The 22,555-nt window shown below is 30.7% G+C and overlaps 2 protein-coding genes across 7 annotated transcripts in view; both read left to right on the top strand.

Annotated features, from left to right (window-relative positions):
• LOC132748491 (membrane-associated protein Hem-like) overlaps positions 1 to 14,928 on the top strand; it is a 59,469-nt gene extending 44,541 nt beyond the window's left edge. For 2 of the 6 annotated variants that reach the window (XM_060738127.1, XM_060738124.1), the window contains 9 exons: positions 1,237 to 1,257; positions 4,404 to 4,486; positions 5,000 to 5,080; positions 5,521 to 5,541; positions 10,093 to 10,177; positions 10,671 to 10,784; positions 11,374 to 11,486; positions 11,868 to 11,957; positions 13,058 to 14,928. In XM_060738127.1, coding sequence (XP_060594110.1) covers positions 1,237 to 1,257; positions 4,404 to 4,486; positions 5,000 to 5,080; positions 5,521 to 5,541; positions 10,093 to 10,177; positions 10,671 to 10,784; positions 11,374 to 11,486; positions 11,868 to 11,957; positions 13,058 to 13,168 — 719 coding nt within the window. In that variant the 3' untranslated portion in view covers positions 13,169 to 14,928. The remainder of the gene's footprint in view (positions 1 to 1,236; positions 1,258 to 4,403; positions 4,487 to 4,999; positions 5,081 to 5,520; positions 5,542 to 10,092; positions 10,178 to 10,670; positions 10,785 to 11,373; positions 11,487 to 11,867; positions 11,958 to 13,057) is intronic. The other 4 variants (XM_060738128.1, XM_060738125.1, XM_060738126.1 and 1 more) reach the window with 3 other exon arrangements.
• A 1,048-nt stretch (positions 14,929 to 15,976) lies between these two features.
• LOC132748490 (protein GVQW3-like) lies at positions 15,977 to 17,410 on the top strand. Its single transcript, XM_060738122.1, has 2 exons — positions 15,977 to 16,441; positions 16,803 to 17,410. The coding sequence occupies exons 1-2, from the start codon at positions 16,148 to 16,150 to the stop codon at positions 16,875 to 16,877; spliced, it is 369 nt and encodes a 122-aa protein (XP_060594105.1). The 5' UTR covers positions 15,977 to 16,147; the 3' UTR covers positions 16,878 to 17,410.
• The last annotated feature ends 5,145 nt before the right edge of the window (positions 17,411 to 22,555 follow it).

Below are 22,555 nucleotides of genomic sequence, written 5' to 3'. Positions count from 1 at the left end.
TAGGTTCAAGCTGTGACAGCGTCTTCGATTCTTTTTGTGAGAAAGCTATCCAGCTAGCTTACTGAACATTGGTTGTTCTACTCAGGTGCACATTTTAGCCTGAAATAATGTGCGTTGAATCATTTGAGGTCTTCCTCCAGCAGTAAAGCTTGAAAGGTGCAGTATGACCTCTATTGTGTTGGTGTGAAATTAAATCAAGCTAAAAAAGGGACTGAAGGTTGCAGTTGTGCCACCAAAGTAGTGCATTGGGTCATCCTAAATTAGTAAAGCTTGAAGGTTACTATACAATCTTACATGTTAAAGTTGAACCATACAAAATTGAAAAAGAAAGTAATGATTAAATTTCAAAAATGCCTTGATTAAATCCTAGAATAATATTTTATTTTAAGAGCAATGTAAGTTTATCTTTGAAAATTGTGTTTATACAACTGATAGTATGGCAAGATGTAAGGCTACTTATGTGTTAAAAAAATAAATTTATCACATTTTCTTATCATAAATAGTATGCAGTATTCTTGTCAAAATGATTGTAATTACTTAATGAAGATTTTGGTGTCTAGCTTGGGGGATGGGGATTATAAAGCTCTTTTAAGGGTTGTATCTAAATTTAAAATAAGATGCAGATTAAGGTTGATATAATATTTTGTTTAAGTGATATGAAGATATTTTTCTGCTTGTGTCATCTGGATATCTCCATAGGACTTCTGAAAACTGAAGTTCCTCTGTCCTTTAAAATTCTTTCTCTGTTATAACAAATATTATTTATATTTATCATTATAGAATTAGATCAAGAAAAAATGGAGTCATGGAATGAGTTGGAAAATATAAATGAAATACAAAAGATTTTTCTTAACTTAGAAATAATCATTTAATGAGTACATGTGATCATCTGTGGCTGAGTGGTTTAGTTTGATGGTTACAAATCATTTGCTTTTCACTGATGACTGGGCCTGAAGCCCACCAGGAATGTTTAATTCTGTAATGTGAGTAAGAGATCCAGGTAGCTTTATGAGTGCTGTTGTAACCACTTGAGCTTGAAAATTTACACGGAAAAGGCAAATAAAATACATATACATATTTGTTGTCATTAAAACAAATTATCATGAGCACATGTCATGTTTCTCCATTTTACAACTTTTTGTATAATGATGGTAGCCATTTGCCATATTTTACTGTGTACCAACTCATTCCTTGACCATTGACATATAGGTAGTCATAGCAACTGGTTATTTTTAGGCACAAAGACTAACACAGCTGGTGAGTGTCAGGGTCACGCAATGCAATCATGAAATTTTTAAAAAGGAAATTAAACAGGTCAAATCTTGGAACTTTCAAAGTTTTGTTCCTTTTTCAATTTTGTTACTTTTTCAATTTTGTTACTTTTTCAATTTTGTTACTTTTAATGTTTCATTGTGATTGTAGTTTTAAAGTGTGTTTCAATATGACCTTTCTTTTGTAGTCTGTTTCAAAAATAACTGTAAAAATAAACTGCACATACCTTGATTTCTAGACAAGTTAAATTACTTGCCAGTTTATACCAACTGCAACTGATTCCAAATGAAAGAACTCATGACATAGTTTATCATACTTGTAATTTATAGCAGATGGATCATTTTTTAAATTTCAAGTATTATAAATCGGAATAATTATAGAAAATCTATTTTGACAAAACAAAGGCTGTAGGTCATTGACCTCTAAATTGGATATCCTACATGAGATTTTTATATTTCATTTCAAAACTTTATAAAAGAAAAAAAAGTGACATTTTACGATCTTCTGGATTGAATCACACTTCTTTTCTGTACATAGAATATTTTTGTTACAAGATTTGAACTGTTTATTTTTCTATTCTGTTTGCAGAAAATTTCATTGTAAATGCGGAATGGAAATTAACATAGGCTAGAACCATACACTATACCATTTTTAAGTTTCACTTTTTTAAAATCGTACATACATTTTTTTTGTTCAAGATTTTATTTTATTGCTTGATTTTATCATTTCATAGTTGTTCTGTTTTTATGTTAGTTTGCATCCATGTTCAAATGTTTGGGACAGTACTTTAAAAAAGCAAATGATGTAGATTTAACTTTGTTGACAGGTAGCGATGATGGTTCATCAACAAAATTAAAATTTAGCTTGAACCACTTGTACAGCAGGTGTGCAACATAAGTGTAAATGCGATGTTTAATCTGATTTATTATAAGATAAAGAGAGTTAAATTTAAGGATTTAGACTGATTATTACTTTTTGGAAAGGTTTCTTGGCGGTTTCTTGTAAAGCTATAAATAACTAGAAGGTAAAAGCGATGAAGTTGAGCTGTATCATGTATGTGCGTACATTTTAGCGATATATTGTCAAATTATCTGAAAAGTATCTCCTAAGTAGTAAACCAGCATTTGTTTGCAGTACCTGTTACCTCAAAAAGTCATTTGATTATGCTACTGCATCAAAGGCTTCGTGGTCATTATCAATATTGCTGTAGACTTCCGCATTGATCTTGTCACTAAGTTGTTTGTTGGGATTAAAAAATGAGTTGGAGGGAGTTTTCTTAAGCTTATAGGTCAAGGTCAAGGTTGCCATTGCTATTTATAGAAAATGAAGTATCATATTATTCTTGGGAATGTTTTTCTCTAAGAACATAAATTTTAAGTATTTAAAATAAGTTTTGTGTCTTAATTTTGTGAATCTTGAATCTATTATCTTTATAGTCTAAATAGGATTTTGAACTAGGGTCTGAGTACTGTAATAGTATAACACTGTGACAATGACAAAATTATATGTCAGTTATCAATTTAGATGGAGAAAAAAAAATCTAGCACACACAAATATTTATTTTTCTCCAGGATTTATTTTATTTTCTAAGCATCTGTATTTAGTTTTTGTTTTATCTATTTTTTCTGCAAGTTTTTACTCTAATCTGCTCTTTTATAATCATTTTGTTTTCTTATTATTTATTTGCGCCCTATTTTTTAAATCCAGACTTGTATTTTTATTTTCAAGCTAAGCTTAAATGCTTGTAAACTTTTGATCTGTTGCTTAATTTTGAAAGTTAGAAAATACCAAAGTAGTACAGATTGTTTGTTAACCTTGTCCTGGCATAGTTTTTAGTTTTGGCTTGAAGAGATTTTGCTTAATTTTGTCAAAAGTTACAGAAAGGTTTTTAATAAATTATTTAATGATTCATTTCGTAGTATGTAATTATTTAACACTGATGTTTTCCATTATATGCATATTTTAATTTCAATAAAACTTCATTAATTGAAGAGAAAATGCAAGGTCTTTTTTTTAATCAGACCCACTTAAGAAACATATATTTAAATTTTTTTGAAATTTTCAAAAAGAAATTCTTCTTTTATTACTATTGCAATAAGTTATTATTATTTACTTTGTTATTTTTGTTTAAATATTGTTTTTTTTTAGCTCTTTCTTCTATATCTTAGTAATTCAGTTTATTCTCATATAAACTAAACATATGATTTACATCTTGTATGTGTTAAATGTGTCATTATTTATTAAAATCAAATGTGACATTATTCATTAATTATATTGTGGCGTTATTGATATTACATCAGGTCATAATTCTTTTATCTTAACATAATACATAGAGGATATTTGTTTGTTTTGCATGTAAGATTGAAATATAATTTCACTGAGTGACCTCCAGATGCAATATATAGATGAAAATATAATAGCTGGTGTTCACGAATGAAATATATTTCAATCTTATATGTAAAACAAATAAATTTTCTTTTTATTTCATGCGTTTTAAGTGATTTTAAGTAATTTTTACTGATTTTGCCGCGTAACGTCGCACATTCTCCTTCGTGACGTCATCACATCATGACGTCACATCAACAAGTTTGAAATATAGTTCTGTTAAATTTCTTTAATTTTGTTACATTTTTAACATAATGTATGGTGACATCGACTTTCTTTTCCAAAAGAAGCAAAATTTACGCATGACGGCATTTATTTTTGCCTGTTATTCCAATTAGTTTTGATTTTCTTTTCATCCGCATTCAGATATAGTCCGGCTACAGTGAAAATTATATTTTATAAATTTCACTAGTGGTTTATCAGAATATAATCATTTGATATATTACAATAAAACACTGGAAAGCATGAAATAAATGAGTATCATTATTCAATGTTATAATTGTTTGTCATTATTAAGTCATATCCTGTTCAAATGTTGTTATTCATTAAAAAAATTTTGTACTGTGTCATTATTTTTCAATATCATACTGTGTCATTATTAGCCATTATTATTCGTTATTCATTATGTCATTATTTTTCAATACCGTACTGTGTCATTATTATTCACTATTGATATATTGTGTCATTATTCATTTTCAACAGTGTTGCACTGTAGCTTGTGTCATGATAGGAGTTATATTTTTCAGATGTGGACAGCGTGTTATTACGTATGACTATTGTTGGAGTGTTGCTGTCATTCAGAAGTCTCGCACAAGAAGCCCTAAATGATGTAAGATTGTTTTTCTTTTGTGTTAAGTTGACAAGTACTCATTTTGTACAAGTACCAAGGTCAATCATGAACCAGTTTCAGTGGCTGTGTGGCCAAGTGGTTAACACATCAGACTAGTAATCTTAGTATTGCTGTCTGAATGTGTTCAAACCCTGTCGGGGGCAGATTCAAGAGTGTTCCAATAAGCTTATACTGTTATACTACCTTTTAAAGCCAATTTTGAAAATAAATGCTACATGTATCTTAGTTTTTCTTTGAAATGAATTAATAAACATTAAAAAGGTAGTTTTAAAAGTGATCTGCCTACATCAGTTTAACTGTACACTTTGAAACATTGTATTTTTCCACTTATACAATTGTGCAGCTTTACATTAACGTTTAAGATATTTAAGACATTTGTCCACAAAGTTAACTAACACCTCTGTATCCAATTTTGTCATCAATACCACTGGTGCCGTATACTTTGACTGCTATTTAAAAGGTTATCCGTTACCTATATATTTTATGTTGTAGGTGTTAGAAGATAGGGTACCTTTCTTGGTTGCTTCCATTAGAGACATTCACCATTATGTTCCAAAATCAAAAGACTCCATGGTAAGTTCTTTTTTTTTTTCTTAAAGTAATTTTTTAATTTTTTGTTTTGAAATTTATCTAACCCAAATGAATTATAAAATATCATTATAATAAGTGTCATTGGTTTTCTGCCTTGTTCTCTATATGGTAGATGGCTTTTTTTCAGATTTTCAAGTAGTACAATATAATTTTCAAACAATTTTTTTCTCTCTACTGTTTGCATATCAAAAGATACAATTACATGATCTAAAATTTATTTTTATTCTCAGTTTTTCTTAACTCTTCTGTGTGTTAAGGCTAATTTATAATTAGTTTTTACATAGATGCTCGAGCAAAGTAAGTTTATCTGTTGCATTATGTTGTGATACAAATAAACTGATTCTGCATAGACATCTATTTGGAATCAATCTGCTTTTATCCTTCAGTCTTCTTTTTATTATGAATTATTTCTTTCTGTACAGCATTCAACTTTACGCAGCAAGGTTAGGAGTTTTGTTTAGACGTTGTGCTACGTTCTCCAATCAAAAATGAAACGTTTCTTTGTGTGTTGTTAGTTGTCATACCTTTGAATTGAGTTCAAAAATGTGAATATGTTTTCATGTTTTTCTGAAAAAAAAGAAAGAAAAAAAAATCATTCTATTTTTTTTATATCCATTTCCATTCATATTATGTACAGTGGAAATATCTATTGTTAATGAATGGGGTTTTGATATGAATGAAGGAAGCCAATATTATAGACTTACTGATGTACACATTAGCATGGCTCCATACTGATTGCTTAGGCAAATCATAATCGCAGCAAATCTTCAAAAGGGTTTGAAAACATGGGGCGTCTGTGGCCGAGAGAGTTAAGGTTGTTGACATTAGACCACTTTCACCCCACTGCTGCGAGGTTTAATCCTACCTTCTTTCATGTAGGGAAGCTATCCAACTAGCTTACAAAACATCTGTGGTTTTACTCAGGTTCCTGTTCGTACCTGAAATAATGCACTGAGGGGCAGCTGAGGTCTTCCTTCACCAGTAAAGCTGGAAAGACCTTTACTGTGTTGGTGCAACATAAAATCCAACCCCCCCAAAAATAAAAAAAACATCAATGTTTTTAACATGCACTGATGTTAAATTGTACTTCAAGCTCAATAACCCTGACTTTGTGTTATGGATGTGTCCTCTTTTGAATTAAGAACTTTAGTAATTTGTGGGGATCCAATATAAAAACACTAAAATCTAACAGTCAGGGAAATAGATCCTTATATTTAGATATTGATAGTAGTATTGGTCTGTAATTAGTCATGAGTTGTCTGTGCACATTTTTTATCATTTCAAAGGTATGACATGCTAGATATGTTACCCAGTTTATGTTGTTCATTGTTGTTCTTGTACCAAACAAGGAAATATCCATTCTTATTCAGCATTCAAAAGATCAGAAATTATGCATGACAAATTCAAACAAAATGTTTGGTATTGGATGGGGAGGGGACATGTTGTAGAGAGGTAAGGGAGATTCGATAGAATAGTAAAGAGAAATACTGGTTAATTATCCAGGAATGCTGGTTAGGTGGAATGACTGAGGGACATGACCAAAAAATGTTAGAATAAATGTAAACTACAGATACTATCTTTGTAAAAACTATTTTGAGAAATAACTGTACTGTAAGCATATAAAACAATATGAAAGATTTTGTAGTTTATTTTTTCAGTTAATGCTTTACAAACATAGATGATGGGAAGTTGAAAACAATATAACAATTATACTTTAAATAATGAATCGAACATTGATTGTGTTAAAGTGAGTTAAAATTGTTATTTTTTGTAATATGAATTAATTCAGATGAATATGATTGGATATTTCCTGTTGAAGAAAGAAGCTATAGACTAGAGTAAACAAAATGAGCCATCCACTAACTGGTTATTATACAGGTGCCAATTTATTGACATACATAGTAAAAAGATATAAGATGCTTTTGAAACGATAGAGAATAATTAAAATCTACACCTCTTTTAACTTACAGTCCACCAGTGTTAGATTATTAATTAAATTTGATAATCAGATGTGACTAGTATTGAAAACTTAGTGAATACATGATTGATGAGAGTTTTATTCAAATCCTCCTAATTGATTACAGTAGATCAGTGGATCAAACAAAATGCCATGCCATTAAGCCATCTAGCTAGCTTTAAAATAAATAAATGGTCAAATAATTGCCACGCCATGAAGCCATCTAGCTGACTTAATATTAGTCATTGGTTCAGATAAAAAAGCAATACTAGTAAAGCCTTGTAGATAGCTTACAATAAATGTAGATAGCTTACAATAAATCATTGGTTCAAATAAAAAGGCAAGTCCATATAGCCTTGTAGATAGCTGACAATTAATAAATCATTGGTTCAAATAAAAGGCAAGTCCATAATTTATAGCCTTGTAGATAGCTTACAATAAAGCATTGGTTCAAATAAAAAGGCAAGTCCATAAAGCCTTGTAGATAGCTTACAATAAATCATTGGTTCAAATAAAAAGGCAAGTCCATAATTTATAGCCTTGTAGTTAGCTTACAATAAAGCATTGGTTCAAAATAAAAGGCAAGTCCATAAAAGCATTTAGATAGCTTACAATAAATCATTGGTTCAAATAAAAAGGCAAGTCCATAAAGTCATCCATGAAACCATCTAGATGGATAACAATAAATCTGTGGATCATACCAAAGGCAAGTCCATATGAAGTCACCTTTATGGCTTATAATGAATCATTGTTTTAAAACCAAATGCCAGTCAATGCCTAAAAATCATGAGTGCATGTTAGGTCTTAATTATCTAATCATAAAAAAATTGGAAAGTCACCAAAATGACACTATTTGTATTGCCACGTCCTTTAACCTGATGTTAACAAAAGAGATCATTTATTATGGAAGGATTGTATGTAAAAATGTGTATGGTTGGTCTATGATTTCTGCATGGAGTTTTAGTAACAGTACAATTATTTGCATCCCTTTTCTTTTTCTATTGTGAAAGTTTGAAGTGAGTCCAAAAATTGAGAATGAGCTGTTGATGAAAATGGAATTGCTCTGAAATACTTTTATTCATTTATTTGTCACAAAAAAAAAATTGTTAGGTTATAATTATGGCTAATTATGAATGTTGTATGTTTATATAACCAAAGCAACAAAGTCAGGATTGTATAGCAAAGAACCATTTCACTACATGTATTATTAATAAGGTTTTTGACAGGTTATATGGCCCTGTATGAATAGTTGTTTTGTATATAACCCAAGGCATTGAATTTAAAATACTGCAAACTTATTTTATTAGAGGAGAAATGAAATTTCTTTATAAATTGACTGCAGCCACGTATATACATGTATATTATATAAACGTCAAGATTATCCAATGAAAAACGATGTTACAAACATGCCGTATTATGAATGGTCATATAACATTCAAAAGTCATGATAATAAAGTCACAATACTAATACTGTATAACTGCTGTGTCATGATTGAAATGAAAATTTATTAATGAAATGAAAAAGGTACAGCAGCCTTGTATCTATCATGATAGACCAATGAAAATGGACAATACAAACATGTAGTAATAAAATCAGATTAAATGTGGTATTTTTAAGATGTGAAGTAAATTATTTAATATCATTTCAAGGTCAATTAAATCAAGTTATTTAGTAAATAAGTCAAGAAAGTAACTAGTTTTTACATTAGTGAAATTACAGATTCAGAATAAAATGTCTTTTAAAGATTATAATAAGAAGTAGGAATGACTGATAGAATTATGTAATAAATGGTTTTAAAGTAAAAAGGCTAGTTTTCACCTAGGTTTATGAACCTTCCATTCAACATTTAAGAAAATTCATCAAAGAACAATGCACATTTTTTAGTATTAAATCTTGAAATGAATTGAGGATTTTTGCATTTAAATCATTGGATTGCATGAATTCAAGATAGTTTCTGTTTGAAGGAGAACTAAGTTACCGTGTTTGTATTTTACCTGATGTGAGATTTATCTTGCTATTCCTACCTATTTGGTTTAAGATAATGTGCTACAGTAAGGAACAATTAGTTGCTTGATGATTTGGCTCTCCATTATACCTACCTGACAGTCAGCTTGCCTTGTTTAGATGCTGGCTTACAAGATAGGATATCCCTTTCTGGTGCTGGGTCTACAGTGTTACCATACCATGTGGAAAAACGACCTTAATAGCAGAATCTTATGCCTCACATTAGAGGAGAAAATTGCTGTCACAGATATTATTATATCAGTTTTATTGTGAATGTTCAGTGGAAAACTGTTCTTTAATTATAGCTAGGAATATACATATGTACTATTGTATAGGTTTCTATGAAAATGTTGCTAGATTAGAAGTATTTCAGAGTTTGTTTGGGGTTTTTTATGATAGCAAAAAAAGTTAAGGAACTCATAATTAGCGAATACTTTATATCAGAATTAATAATAATAAAGGAACAAGTTTCCACTTAAAAAGAGCTATATTCCTTTACAATTGATGAGGAAGTAAGATATTCACAGCATTAATCCCTACTAATTGAGAGGATCTATCCTACCTGAAAATGATGTCAGATACCACATAGTATGGTGAAACTGTACTGTTTAATGGTACAGTATATTAAGAATTGCATAAAGCCTTTAGACCTGTTTTTCAAACAAGAAAATACTGTGTCAAGGAAAACTGATGTAATGATCTATACTAAATATATAAATGCAATTTCAAATACAGAAATCTGGTTGACTGTCACTGTTGTAAGAATTTCAACTAAAGAATACTTATTCCTTAATAGTTTAAGTATAACATTTTAAAATGTTGATCACTTTAGGAGTGTGTTTTTTCTGTCTGTACCTTTAATGTTGTTGTTTTTTTAAACTTCATCCTATTTCTGTTAAATCTAGGCTTAAGGTTATGATGATATTCCCATATTATAATCATCACAATTTTTAGATAGTTAAGTAGTAAATATATCAGTAAGGAACTCTCTAGGATATGTTCTATATCAAGAGATACATTTCTATATTATAGATGGTTAGTGAGTTGGCTTCATCGGCTGGGGTACCTTCCAGTATTGACCCTGTACTTGTACAAGTTTTACGTCAACAGAAACATGGTGAGTACTATTTATTAATTAAATCAAACCTGAGAAAAATATCTCTTTTTAATAAAAGTACTTTATATCTGTTTCAATTCTTTCATATCGGAATTGGTTATGAAATGTGTACACGAGGAATTGTGAAATGTCATTATACACCCCCTTCTCCCAAGATAATGTATAATAAAGTTGTAGATTCATATGCAACTGTTTGAAAATACATTGTAATGCTAAAACTAATAAAATTATAGTTTTCTTTTTTCCTATTCAAATTATTTTATAAATATGAAGTTAGACTCTGGTTGCTAGTGGAACGAATAGCCAGCTCAATGACAACTGTTCAGCAGAAACTTCACAGCACCATTTTACCCTTAAAGCCAGGTATTTTGGTCCTCTGTCTCAGCAGTTAGTATTATTATTATTATTATTATTATTATTATTATTATTATTATTATTATTAAAGTAGTATGTGTGTTATATTGGAATATTTTATAATAATGATATATTACAGACCATGCAGACAGTGAATATGAGATAGCCTGTTTACTGATGGTGTTTGTTGCTGTGTCTATACCTAAACTAGCCAGAATTGAACAGAAATCCATCTTTGTTGCATCTGTTGAAGGTAAGGACTGGATTTAATTTTATTTTTAGCTAGTCTGTTTTGAAGAAAAAGCCAAGCTATTATGATCACTTTATCGTTGTCATCATGCAAAAACTTTAATGTAGCCATTATTCAAACATTACAAAAGTTGTCTTCAACATGAAACTTGGGATACTTGCTAATCATGACAAGGTGCAGATGTAAGACAAGGGGCATAATTCAGAAAGAAATAATTTTTGAGTTATGCCCCTTTTTGATTAAGAAATTTTAACAGACGAGTGTTAACACTGCATTTTGTGTTCTTGTTTATATGTACAAATTTTCTAAAATAATGTGTAAAAGAAATTTTCATTAAATCAACAAAATCAAAATCAGGATTGAAATGTAAATGGATTAATGGATACTTAAGTGTTATTAAACAAGATTTTATGGTCTTATTGTTCATATCTCTTTGAACAAGCCACTTACTGTGATAATAAGAGTACTAAAATAGGATTACTAGTGTTCATTATAATAAAACCTCATTTATTATGTTGTTGAATGTATTGTGATATGTTCTTTGAACCTTTTACTCATGGATTTTAATGTTGTTATATTGTTACATTTACAGGACATTTGAACAACAGTCATTGTTTAGCAAAGGCAATTAACCAACTAGCAGGTGCTCTGTTCTACCTACATGGACCATCAGACACAGAACAACGACTCCAGGAATTCCTTGCTGTATGTTTTAACTTTCTTAATAATCTAAATATATCCTGGAAAAAAAATATTCTGGAGAGTATATAGTACCTAAGTAGTCCTGTCTTTGGTCACACATGTGTAAACTTTGTTTCCTCTTCATTTATAGACTAATATATGTTTGTAGGTACCCGTCATCTACATCTTCTCATGGATGTTGTTTAATTTTAAGTGATTAACCTCATGGTTGTATATTTAAAGAATCTACGTATTACAGAAATAGAAAAATAAAAATAAAAAAAGAAGCATATTTATGTTTTGTATTCCCAAGTGAAAGGAATTAATCTAGGCTTCTTATTTTAATAAATATTTGTATATATGAAAATATGATAAATTAACTTGTATTTATTTCATGTGTTACAGTTGGCATCCTCCAGTTTGTTGAGATTAGGACAGGAGAGTGAGAAGGAAGCTGTGAAGAATAGAGAATCTGTGTATTTACTTCTTGACAAGGTTAGCTATGTTGTACAATGTAGTTTATTAATGTTATTATAAAATATTTAGGACTACAGTAGAACTTCGGTAAGTCGGAGTTGGAGGGACTTGTGTAAAAACTTCGACACATCGGGACTTCGACTCATGAACCGGTCTGAATTTCATGACAAAATTTCAACCCGTGACTAGCCCTAATTATAAGATATATAACGTAACCTATTTCATGTTTTTCTTTCATTCATTAATCTGATATTTTACATTATAGAATGATAAATATGACATGTTAAGTAACTTTTTACGGGTAATGATTTGGACTACCTGTTGATGTATACAATGAAGTTACAAAAGGCGTAACAATACGAAAGGGCAATAACTAAACCAGCTTATAGTAAATATTTCGCGTGTGATTATCACGCGACACCGGGTCACGGAAGCACTCAAATGATGGTTCTTACTGTTTACATGTACTTTCAAATACCGCTACGGTAATTAAAATAGTAACTATTAAAGCATTTTTTCACACATTTAAACGCATACAAAGGCTAGTTGAACACTCGGCTGTGTAATTAACACCTGTCACTAAAGTTAATCGGAAACAGAAAAGGTGTGGAAAATGTCTCGAGATCGAAGGTGTCAAAATAATCGAAGGACTTCGACTTATTTGTGGTAAATTGTACTAGATTTATTCTATACGGACAGCGAAAAAACTTCGACACATCGAAAAATTCGACACATAAAATCTCGACTCATGAATACGTTTTTATAAAGAATATATAAGGGAAAAAATCGGGACTTTCATTTTACTTTGACACATCGAGAAAATCGACTAATCGAAGTTCGACTCATAGAAGTTCTACTGTATATGATGATCTGGTTACATTTTGATAATTTTGTAGTGGTTGTCATTTTGCTAGTTGATGAAAAATGGGATTTATGTTGGTTGCTGTTGGTGATAAACCTGCTGGAAAAGTTTTCATGCAGTATTATAATATAAATAATATTAAATATAAAGATAAAAGCCCGCAAGTCAGCATTAGATATTAGTTTTTTTACCCTTTGTACATTTGTTACCACTTACCAATGATATAAATTTATTAAATATGATATTTTATTTACAGATTGTCCAAGAGTCACCATTTTTGACAATGGATCTGCTGGAGTCATGCTTCCCATATGCACTGCTTAGAAATGCGTACCACTCTGTGTACAAACATGCTGCGGAAACGTGAAATGTACAAGATAAAATTAACCAACAAAATAAATAGTGCAATCTGTTTTTGTGTAAAAAACAACCATATATTTAGTAAAACTAACGTTAAGGCAAAGAATCTACTACATTATGTTTAGTATATGTCCGAAAGTTTACTTGTTTGTGTAGTTTTTATGTAGTGATGACTGAACTATGTGTAGTCATGAGTGATTTTGCTGCCATGATTGGGTTATGTTAAACAGTAATGATTGAGTTATATAGTCATGATTGAGTTATACAGACATCATAAAGTCATGATTGAGTTATATTATACAATTATGATTAAGCTTTATTATGGAGACATGATTGCGTAAGTTTATACAGTCATAATTGAGTTATATAGTCATGATTGAGTCATACAGACATCATAAAGTCATGATTGAGTTATATTATACAATTATGATAAAGCTTTATTATGGAGACATGATTGAGTAAGTTTATACAGTCATAAGTGAGTTATATAGTCATGATTGAGTCATACAGACATCATAAAGTCATGATTGAGTTTTATTATACAATCATGATTAAGCTTTATTATGCAGTCATGATAAATTTAGTTTATACAGTCATAATTGAGTTATAAAGTCATGATTGAGTTATACAGACATAAAGGCATGATTGGGTTATATAATGCAGTCATGATTGAGCTTTATTATGCAGTTATTGAGTTATATTATACAGTCATGATCAAATTATATTAAGCAACCATGATTAAAAAAGAAACTTGCCAGATGGAATAATGTGTGTAATACTTGTGTGTTTTATGTAATGGTCTTTGAACATGTGAAAGTGTTTTGTAATATATTTTGTGTTTATAGAGACTATAATTTAATCATATAGACTTTGTAATAAGTAAATCAATATTGAAAAATGATGACAAGCCCTTGTCTTACATTTTTTGTGTGCAAGTTTTATATTTGAATATGTGAAATCTGCTAGAAATGCTTGTTGAAAAAACATAATGATAAAACTGAAATAAATATTCTTGTATCATTTTACTTGAACTCATAGTCATTTTATTTCTGTACTGCCTAAGTTGATAGTTATTGTAAAATTAAATTAATCTTAGATAATCTGAAAAACTAAATATTGATTCTATAATACATGTAATAACAGAAATATGGCTTGTAGCATAAAAAATGATAATTGCTAATTATGAATGTACATTTTTGCCATTTCCCATTAAATGTCCAGGATCATGTTTTTGCCGTCTGAATTAATTGAATCATATTTGTCAAATAATGTACAGTTACCAGAGCATTATTCTCAACATTTTTACTTTGTTTTATTTGTTGCTTTTTTTTGTGCCAGAGTGAGGTGATCAAATTATACAGAAATTATACGGTAAATCCTCTAGCAGTGAAAATGCATCATTTAAATGCAAGAAATTAAGTTCTTAAGACTTCTGGACGTTCTAGTATTACATAATTTTGTTATTTATGCATGCTTAAAAAATTCTCGCCTATATTATCTGATACGCCACATAAAGTAATATAATAATTCTGAAAGTTTGTATTATTAATTAATGTTGTTATGCTTTTTTATAATGATTCTTAGATCTTCCTTGTGCTTTAGAATCTCTTTTTAGTGAAATGATTAGTAAATAGATGTTTATCAAAAGTAAACATTTTTGATAAATGAATTTTTTTGATAGGAATTATACTTTTTGAATGAAAAGTACATTGTGTAATAACATAAGGATTTTGTAAGAAAAATGAATAAATAAATATATATATATAATATTTTTCTTGTGTGTTTTTTTCCCCCTTTTAGTTTTGGTTTGGATAAGTCTGGTATGGATTTTGAATGAATTAAGGCCCTGTTTTAAAATTTACATAATTATTTGGTTAATATCCAAGTCTTACAATTATGTCATGTACATTATTTGTATTTTTGTGATCAGAATCTTACTCTGTTAATTCTTACAATACATACTGGTTCTTGTTTTACAAACAGTTGAGCGTGCTGTCCTACTGACTACTGACAGCTCCTGTTGGCATTTTTGCCTAGATTTCAAATAAAGTATTTGCTTAATTCACAGACTATTACGTTGTCAAGTGAATGGTTAACCTTAAAACATGTAAAAGGAGACACGGGCAAAATTTTCATTTCTTTGTTTTGAATTTTTCATTAATGTCCTGAAAATGAATAAACTAGGCAGTCACAGGCACAAAACTTTTCTCCTTATAAAGAATAAAATGGTGGTTTCCTCACTTGACCCATGTGGGTCAGGTTGGTGTGTTAAGATTTAACAATCATTTTCACAGTGAACTCCGGAACCGCTAAAGAATATGCCAAATGAATGGCTCAACAATATCTTTATTGTAAATTCAAGGGTTTGTTCAAATCACAAAACTTGTTTTAAATCTACACGGTGATTCTGTTGGCAACCTAAATTTCGTTAAATATATAAAGATATGTTTACGATTTAAACCCAAAATATTTAAAATTTATACAGAAATTCATGCCAGGACTGAAAAAAAATGTCATTTTAGCGTGATTTGAGTACATAAGATGATTTTAATTTTTTTGTCATTATTTCCCTGTGTATCCCTTTAATTGGCTAGCTTCCAAACAGAATACGAGGGGTGTCCCAGAATAACGTGGACTTTTGCTATAACTTTTTTATTTTTTAATGCATTTTTTAGCAAATTTGTACACAATACCTTTAACATATCCTTAATGAATATGTCCATTATTTTTAAATTTCTAACATTGCTTCTCTATATTTTACGTCGCTATAGTAACGCAGTATGCACAGGGCGGGACAGTCCAATATTTTGTATTAATAAGTTGTCTTTACTTTCGTATATCTTGCGATTTACGATTGGCGCGACGTCGTAAACATATGCAGTGACGTCATATGAACGTTCGTTTGAAATTTTGACGTCATAGCTGTTTCTGTTATTGTTTACCAGCGGACAACTGAGAACCGTTGCTCTTGGATATTTAACAAAAAATGACGTCCACGGATTACGCGGACCATCGGAATATCATCAAGTTTTGTGTTAATCTTGGGAAGACGCCAACACAGACGCAGGAAATGTTGGAGACTGCAAAAGTGAGACCTCCTTTTTGTCGATCACTCGTTTTCAAGTGGCATAAGCGTTTTCGAGACGGCCGAGAGGACATTGAAGACGACAAGGGTCGTGGGAGCAAGTCAACGTTGACTGAGGCGTCAATTAAGGAAGTCAAGGACGTCATAGATCGGGACAGGCGTTACACCAAGGTCAATGCTGAGTACTATTCAAGGGTAAGCAATAATTTTGTGTTTAAAAAAATGATTTTAAAAATTAAGCTAATCACAATTTATTATTTTAAACGCAATTTATCCGCTTCAGCTTTTAAGAAAGTGAACTCAAACTGCTATAGTAAGCAGTGCGCATGATAGGTTATTTCCCTTGTTAATGCACATTGTCTTTGCGTACAAAATAAACTCCACAATAATAATAATAATAATAATAATAATAATTATTATAAAAATAATGATAATAAAAATAATAATGATAAATAGTAATAATAATAATACGGCGTCAGCATTATCACCGTCAACTTTAACACTATTATCGTAACAAAAGTTAATAGTATGCTTTATTATTATTATTATTATACAGGGCGGTGTACGACCAGTTGATATATCGCACCATAGGTGTATTGAGTTTGGCGGCGACTATGTTGAGAAAAACTGACATTCGATGCCACGCATTTATTAACAACTAGCGACACCACCGGAATGACGTAACGTCGGAATGGACTGCCCCGCACCCGCTACCCCTTGTCGCATTACCCTGCCCACATACACTGATCCAGTTGCCGGACAACTTTGACATTTTTTGTACTAATGCAATAAAGTTGCATTTTGTTCATGTTAATTTTGTTTGTTTTTATTTTCAGTAGTTTTTAAGTAACAGCAAAAGTCCACGTAATTCTGGGACACCCCTCGTATTTGTTTAATTCATAAACAGTATATAGGTAAGGGAAGATGATTGTATTGTTGCTAAAGGAATGTGTTAAAGGGTACAAGAATCTTAATGTTGTTAGTGAAGATAATTGTGTTGCTGCAAAAGGAATGTTAAAGGGGAAGAGGCACTAGGTGGTCAATATTTTAAGTGGAGATAATTATGTTGTTAGATACATGTCCTTGAGGATTTTGAAAAAGGTCGATATGACGTTTCTTGTATCATACTGGTCAAGGGAAGAAAAGTGTGTCACAAAACAAAGAAAGACTAAGTCTTGTTAACATTAAAGTTCTTAAGATCAGCTGTAATAACCTTGTTATAATGTTTTTTATACAGTTTAAAGATTAGTGTAGGCTAACATAGAATGAAGACACTAGCTCATCAAAATAAAAAGGACAAATAGTTTGAGTTTGGGTTCTCAAGTGTGTCTCAATCTGACTTTTCTTTGCATATTTCCTTTAACACAAAAGTGGCCTTCAAACATGTTTTCTTTACATTTTGATCTGAAAAACTTTGGTAAAAGATCCAAGGCCATATTGGTCTAGGTTTACATTATATTTTCTCCTAAAAGAAATACATGTAAGTTTAATGGACTAAGCGATTGTAACCAGCACCCCACAATTCTAGGAGCATAACGGGACATTAACCATGATCTTCTAACCCTTGGAAAAGCCCCTTTCTATGAGATAGTCTGATGTTAAAATGCCTGATAAAAGCCAGGCACTGTGATATGGACATCACCCTAGCCATTTTAGTTTATACCACGATTTTAGTGACGGTGCATATTGAATAATAATTATATCCTCATTCATTCTTGACACAATTATCACATTCCATTCTTAGTCTGTTTTCTTGGTGTTTATTTGCATGTTAGTTTTACAGATTCTTTAGTGAACTTCAAAATTTTTCCTAAAACCAAATTTAAGTCTGAATTCATCCAGATTTGGAAGAATTGCTCCTTGAGTGAACAGGCCTGTTGCTGTCTTTAGACCATTCAAGACTGAAGCCACAATTTTGACAAATTCATAAGCTCATTTAAAACAATAAAAATTTTGTTATAACTTACTGCCAATATCCTTAAACATATAAAGCATGTGTAGTTATTCACCTGGTGGTTTGCTTGTGGATTTTATAGTATTTTTGGTATTTGTAGAGTTTTTGCGCTTGACTTAGTAAAAATTTGTAATTATTTGACCTAGTCATAATTCATTATTTTCAAAACTTTCCGAGGGGGCATCATCAAGTTTTGATTTTTATCTTTTTAGCTTGACTATACGAAGTATATGGAGAGCTGTCCTACTCGCCCCGGCGTCCAGATTTCAGATTAAAGTTTTGGTGCAGTAAAATATTTTCACTATAACTTTGTCATTTCTTAAGATATCAACTTCAAATATATGTTCCTTATCATCATCCACATCTTATGTGACAAGGTTCAAAACACTTGCACCAATATTTTCAGATTTATCTCCCCTTGAACTTAGAATTTTCCTTAAAAAAATACTATTTTTAGCTCACCTGAGCATATGCTCAGGGTGAGCTATTAGGATCACTCTTCGTCCGTCGTCTGTCGTCCGTCGTACGTCGTCCGTTCACACTTTTCAAACGACATCTCCTCTGAAACCATGAGGCAGATCATAATGAAACATCACAGGGATGTTCCTTGTGTGAAGCCTTAACAAAGTTGTTCCAAGAATTCCATTCCATGCAGAACTCTGGTTGCCATGGCAACCAAAAGAAAAAACTTTAAACATCTTCTTCTAAAAAACCCAAAGAGCTAGAGCTTAGATATTTGGCATGAAACATCTTCTAGTGAGTGTCTACCAAGTTTGTTCAAATAAAAGCCCTGGGGTCAAAATTGGCCCCGCCCCAGGGGGTCATTGATTTTCCCTATATGCATATAGTAAAAAACTTAAAAAATTTTCTCTTAAAGAACCCAAGAGCTAGAGCTAAGATATTAAGCATGAAACATCTTCTAATCAGTGTCTACCAAGTTTGTTCAAATAAAAGCCCTGGGGTCAAAATTGGCCCCGCCCCAGGGGGTCATTGATTTTCCCTATATGCATATAGTAAAAACTTAAAAAAATCTTCTTTTAAAGAACCCAAAGAGCTAGAGCTAAGATATTTAGCATGAAACATCTTCTAATGAGTGTCTACCAAGTTTGTTCAAATAAGAGCCCTGGGGTCAAAATTGGCCCAGCCCCAGGGGTCATTGATTTTCCCTATATACATGTAGTAAAAACTTAAAAATCTTCTTTTAAAGAACCCAAAGAGCTAGAGCTAGGATATTTAGCTTGACACATCTTCTAATGGCTGTCTACCAAATTTGTTCAAATAAAAGCCCTGGGGTCAAAATTGGCCCCGCCCCAGGGGTCATTGATTTTCCCTATATACATAGAGTAAAAACTTAAAAATCTTCTATTAAAGAACCCAAAGAGCTAGAGCTAAGATATTTAGCATGAAACATGTACTTATGGATGTTTACCAAGTTTGTTCAAATAAAAGCCCTTGGGTCAAAAATGGCCCCGCCTTAGGGGGTCATTGATTTTCCCTATATTGCATATAGTTATTAAAAACTTAAAAATCTTCTTTTAAAGAACCCAAAGAGCTAGAGCTAAGATATTTAGCATGAAACATGTTCTAATGGGTGTCTACCAAGTTTGTTCAAATAAAAGCCCTTGGGTTAAAATTGGCCCTGCCAGGGAGAGGGGGGAGGGGCAAAAGTCATTGTTTTTCATTATTTGTGTATTTATATAGTAAACACTTAACATCATGAAACATCTTCTAATGGGTGTCTTCCAAGTTTGTTCAAATAAAAGCCCTTTGGTTTAAACTGGCCCCGCCCTGGGGGCCTATGTACAGGTGAGCGACCCCAGGGCCATCATGGCCCTCTTGTTTACTGTTACTTCTTTATTTCTTAATGAATAAACTTCATACTTCAAATATATGTTCCTTCTCATCAACCACATCTTATCTGACAAAGTTCATAACTCTAGCACCAATATTTTCAGATTTATCTCCCCTTGAACTTAGAATTTTCCTTAAAAAATATTATTTTTTTTACTGGTACTTATTTATTTCTTAAAGGATAAACTTCATACTTCTAATATATATATTATCATTAACCACATGTTATGTGACAAGGTTCATAACTCTAGCACCAATATTGCAAGATATATCTCCCCATAAACTTATTTTTTTTTACTTGAAAAATGTTATTTTTTAATATAATACAACTTTTTTAGTTTTAAAGATTATTATCTACCTCAAACTTCAAATACTTATTCTTTTTTCATCAATTACATTTTATGTGACGAGGTTCATAACTCTTGAAGCAATATTTACAGATTTATCTCTCTTTGAACTTAGGATTTTCTTTAAGAAATATTGTAACTTCTTTACTTTTTTAACTTCAAATATATATTTCTTATCATTACACACATGTTGTGTGACAAGGTTCATAACTCTAGCGTGACTTTTTCCAGAATTATTCCCCTTGATCTTGGAATTTTTGTTAAAAATGTTATTTTTTACTATAACTTAATACATAATTATTCATAATTGATTTTTTTTTCATAGTTTTGTCTTCCAGTATTTTATTAGTCGAGCTTCGCTGTCTTTGTTGTTTATGCAATGAACTATATATTTGGAATACATGTGATAATAAAATGTATTTTGTTTCACATGCTGGAATATTAACTTTGTCTTTTATTTGAAATTGACCATGATCAGGTAATATGTACTCGTATGAACAAGCAAAACTGCTTTGTCACTTAGCTTTTATTAGTATTATACAATGCAATAACAGAGCTTTAAACAAATGCAGTCTAATTTTTTATTTCTGAATTTTATCTGTGGCAATATCATTTACAGACAAAGGCATTTATCACATTGTACTGCAATGGCTTCCTTTATTTTATGTAAGGGTAGCATAAAATATGGAACTGCATGAATTCATTAATTGAACAGACTCAAAACCACAGAAATATCTTTTATTTTTTATATAAGTTCAATGTGTTGAAATTAGTGAGATAATACAAAAAAAACAATATATAGTAACAGTCCCAATTTTATTAAAATATTACATCCTTGATACAAACTACATGTTAGTTAATACAACATATATAATAAATATATCCAAAGCTGAGACCAGATTAATTTTTCAAGTGGTCAATAAAAATATATTATCCACAAGCAGTGATAATTACCAAAGAACTTTGTTGTCACCTAAAGAACAAAATAGAGATTCATTTTACTTTAAAAAAAATTGTTACGATTTTAAGCTGCTTAATCATGTTATGAGTTTGTTGTTTTTGGGGTTTTTTTTATTCACTCAAAATTTTATCATATGTGGTTCAGCATAGATAAATTCAACATAGGATAATATAATTTCATAACTACACAACATAGCAAGTCTGAGCCAGGGATCAAATTTGTTTTTTAAATGTCATAATAAAACCTTTGTCCATATCCTTTTTCATAATGGTATATAAATATGTTAAACAGCAAGGCTGGTGGTAAATTACTACAAGAACGAGGTAGCAGCTCTAAAACTTAATAAATTTCTTTCCAATTTCTGCATACAAAAATAACAAAAAATGTCCAATGTGACAATACTGAATTATCAATATTCTGAATAAACAATATATCACTAACAGACTGATGAAAAAAAAGACTAGGATAATAATAATAAAATATGCAAAAACAAATAAAATTAAGTTGGTCACAGTTCCTGAGTAAGCTGTTTGGTCACAAAAAAGAAATAAAGAACATGTATATAATGTTATCATGAAACATAACTAGCCCAGTCCCAAAGCTTTTAATGAATAACAAACAATACAACAATAAACTTTTCTTAACATAGAAGGTCACAAGGTCATTAAGAGGTAAAAAAAAATGTTTCTTTCTTTGTTATATATATGAAAGCTGTTGTTTAAAGAATGAACGCACAATAATAATTCTGTTTCTTTATTTACCTGCTTTTAACACTGATTTTATCACATTTTTGATCCCAGAAGTCATTCCATTTAACCAGCTTTCTTGGATATCCTCAATATTCAACACCAATACTGAAACAAGCATATTTAAAATCATAGTAACAAATATGCATTAGATGTCCCAATATACCTGACAATGCTCTAACTAACTAGTAATTATCAATACCTCCACAAGAGATATACTTATATCCCATGTTTTCTGAATCAACTGTGAAAAACAAAAGACCATTACTATGATTAGACTTAATGTACAAGATCAAATTTTGTCAAGGAGGAATTTCACCTTGCACCAGGATCGAACCAGCGACCCTGGTATGACCAATGTTATAATTATTCACAGAGTAATAGACAGACAGACAGACAGAAAAAATAGAATATACTCTCAGATCTATATAAGTGAGGATCATAAAAATG

Source organism: Ruditapes philippinarum, unplaced genomic scaffold (genome assembly GCF_026571515.1).
Source record: "Ruditapes philippinarum isolate M1 unplaced genomic scaffold, ASM2657151v2 ctg2437_1_1_1_1, whole genome shotgun sequence".
NCBI classification, from domain to species: Eukaryota; Metazoa; Mollusca; class Bivalvia; order Venerida; family Veneridae; genus Ruditapes; species Ruditapes philippinarum.
The sequence above is the reverse complement of the archived record's forward strand: the minus strand, read 5'-3'. Positions and strand labels throughout refer to the sequence as shown.

Bases quoted from the DNA above. Each gene is read 5' to 3' on its own strand.
- LOC132748490 (XM_060738122.1), top strand. From the start codon at position 16,148: ATGACGTCCACGGATTACGCGGACCATCGGAATATCATCAAGTTTTGT. The intron at 16,442-16,802 runs GTAAGCAATAAT...ATTATTATACAG, and splicing joins ATGCTGAGTACTATTCAAGG to GGCGGTGTACGACCAGTTGA.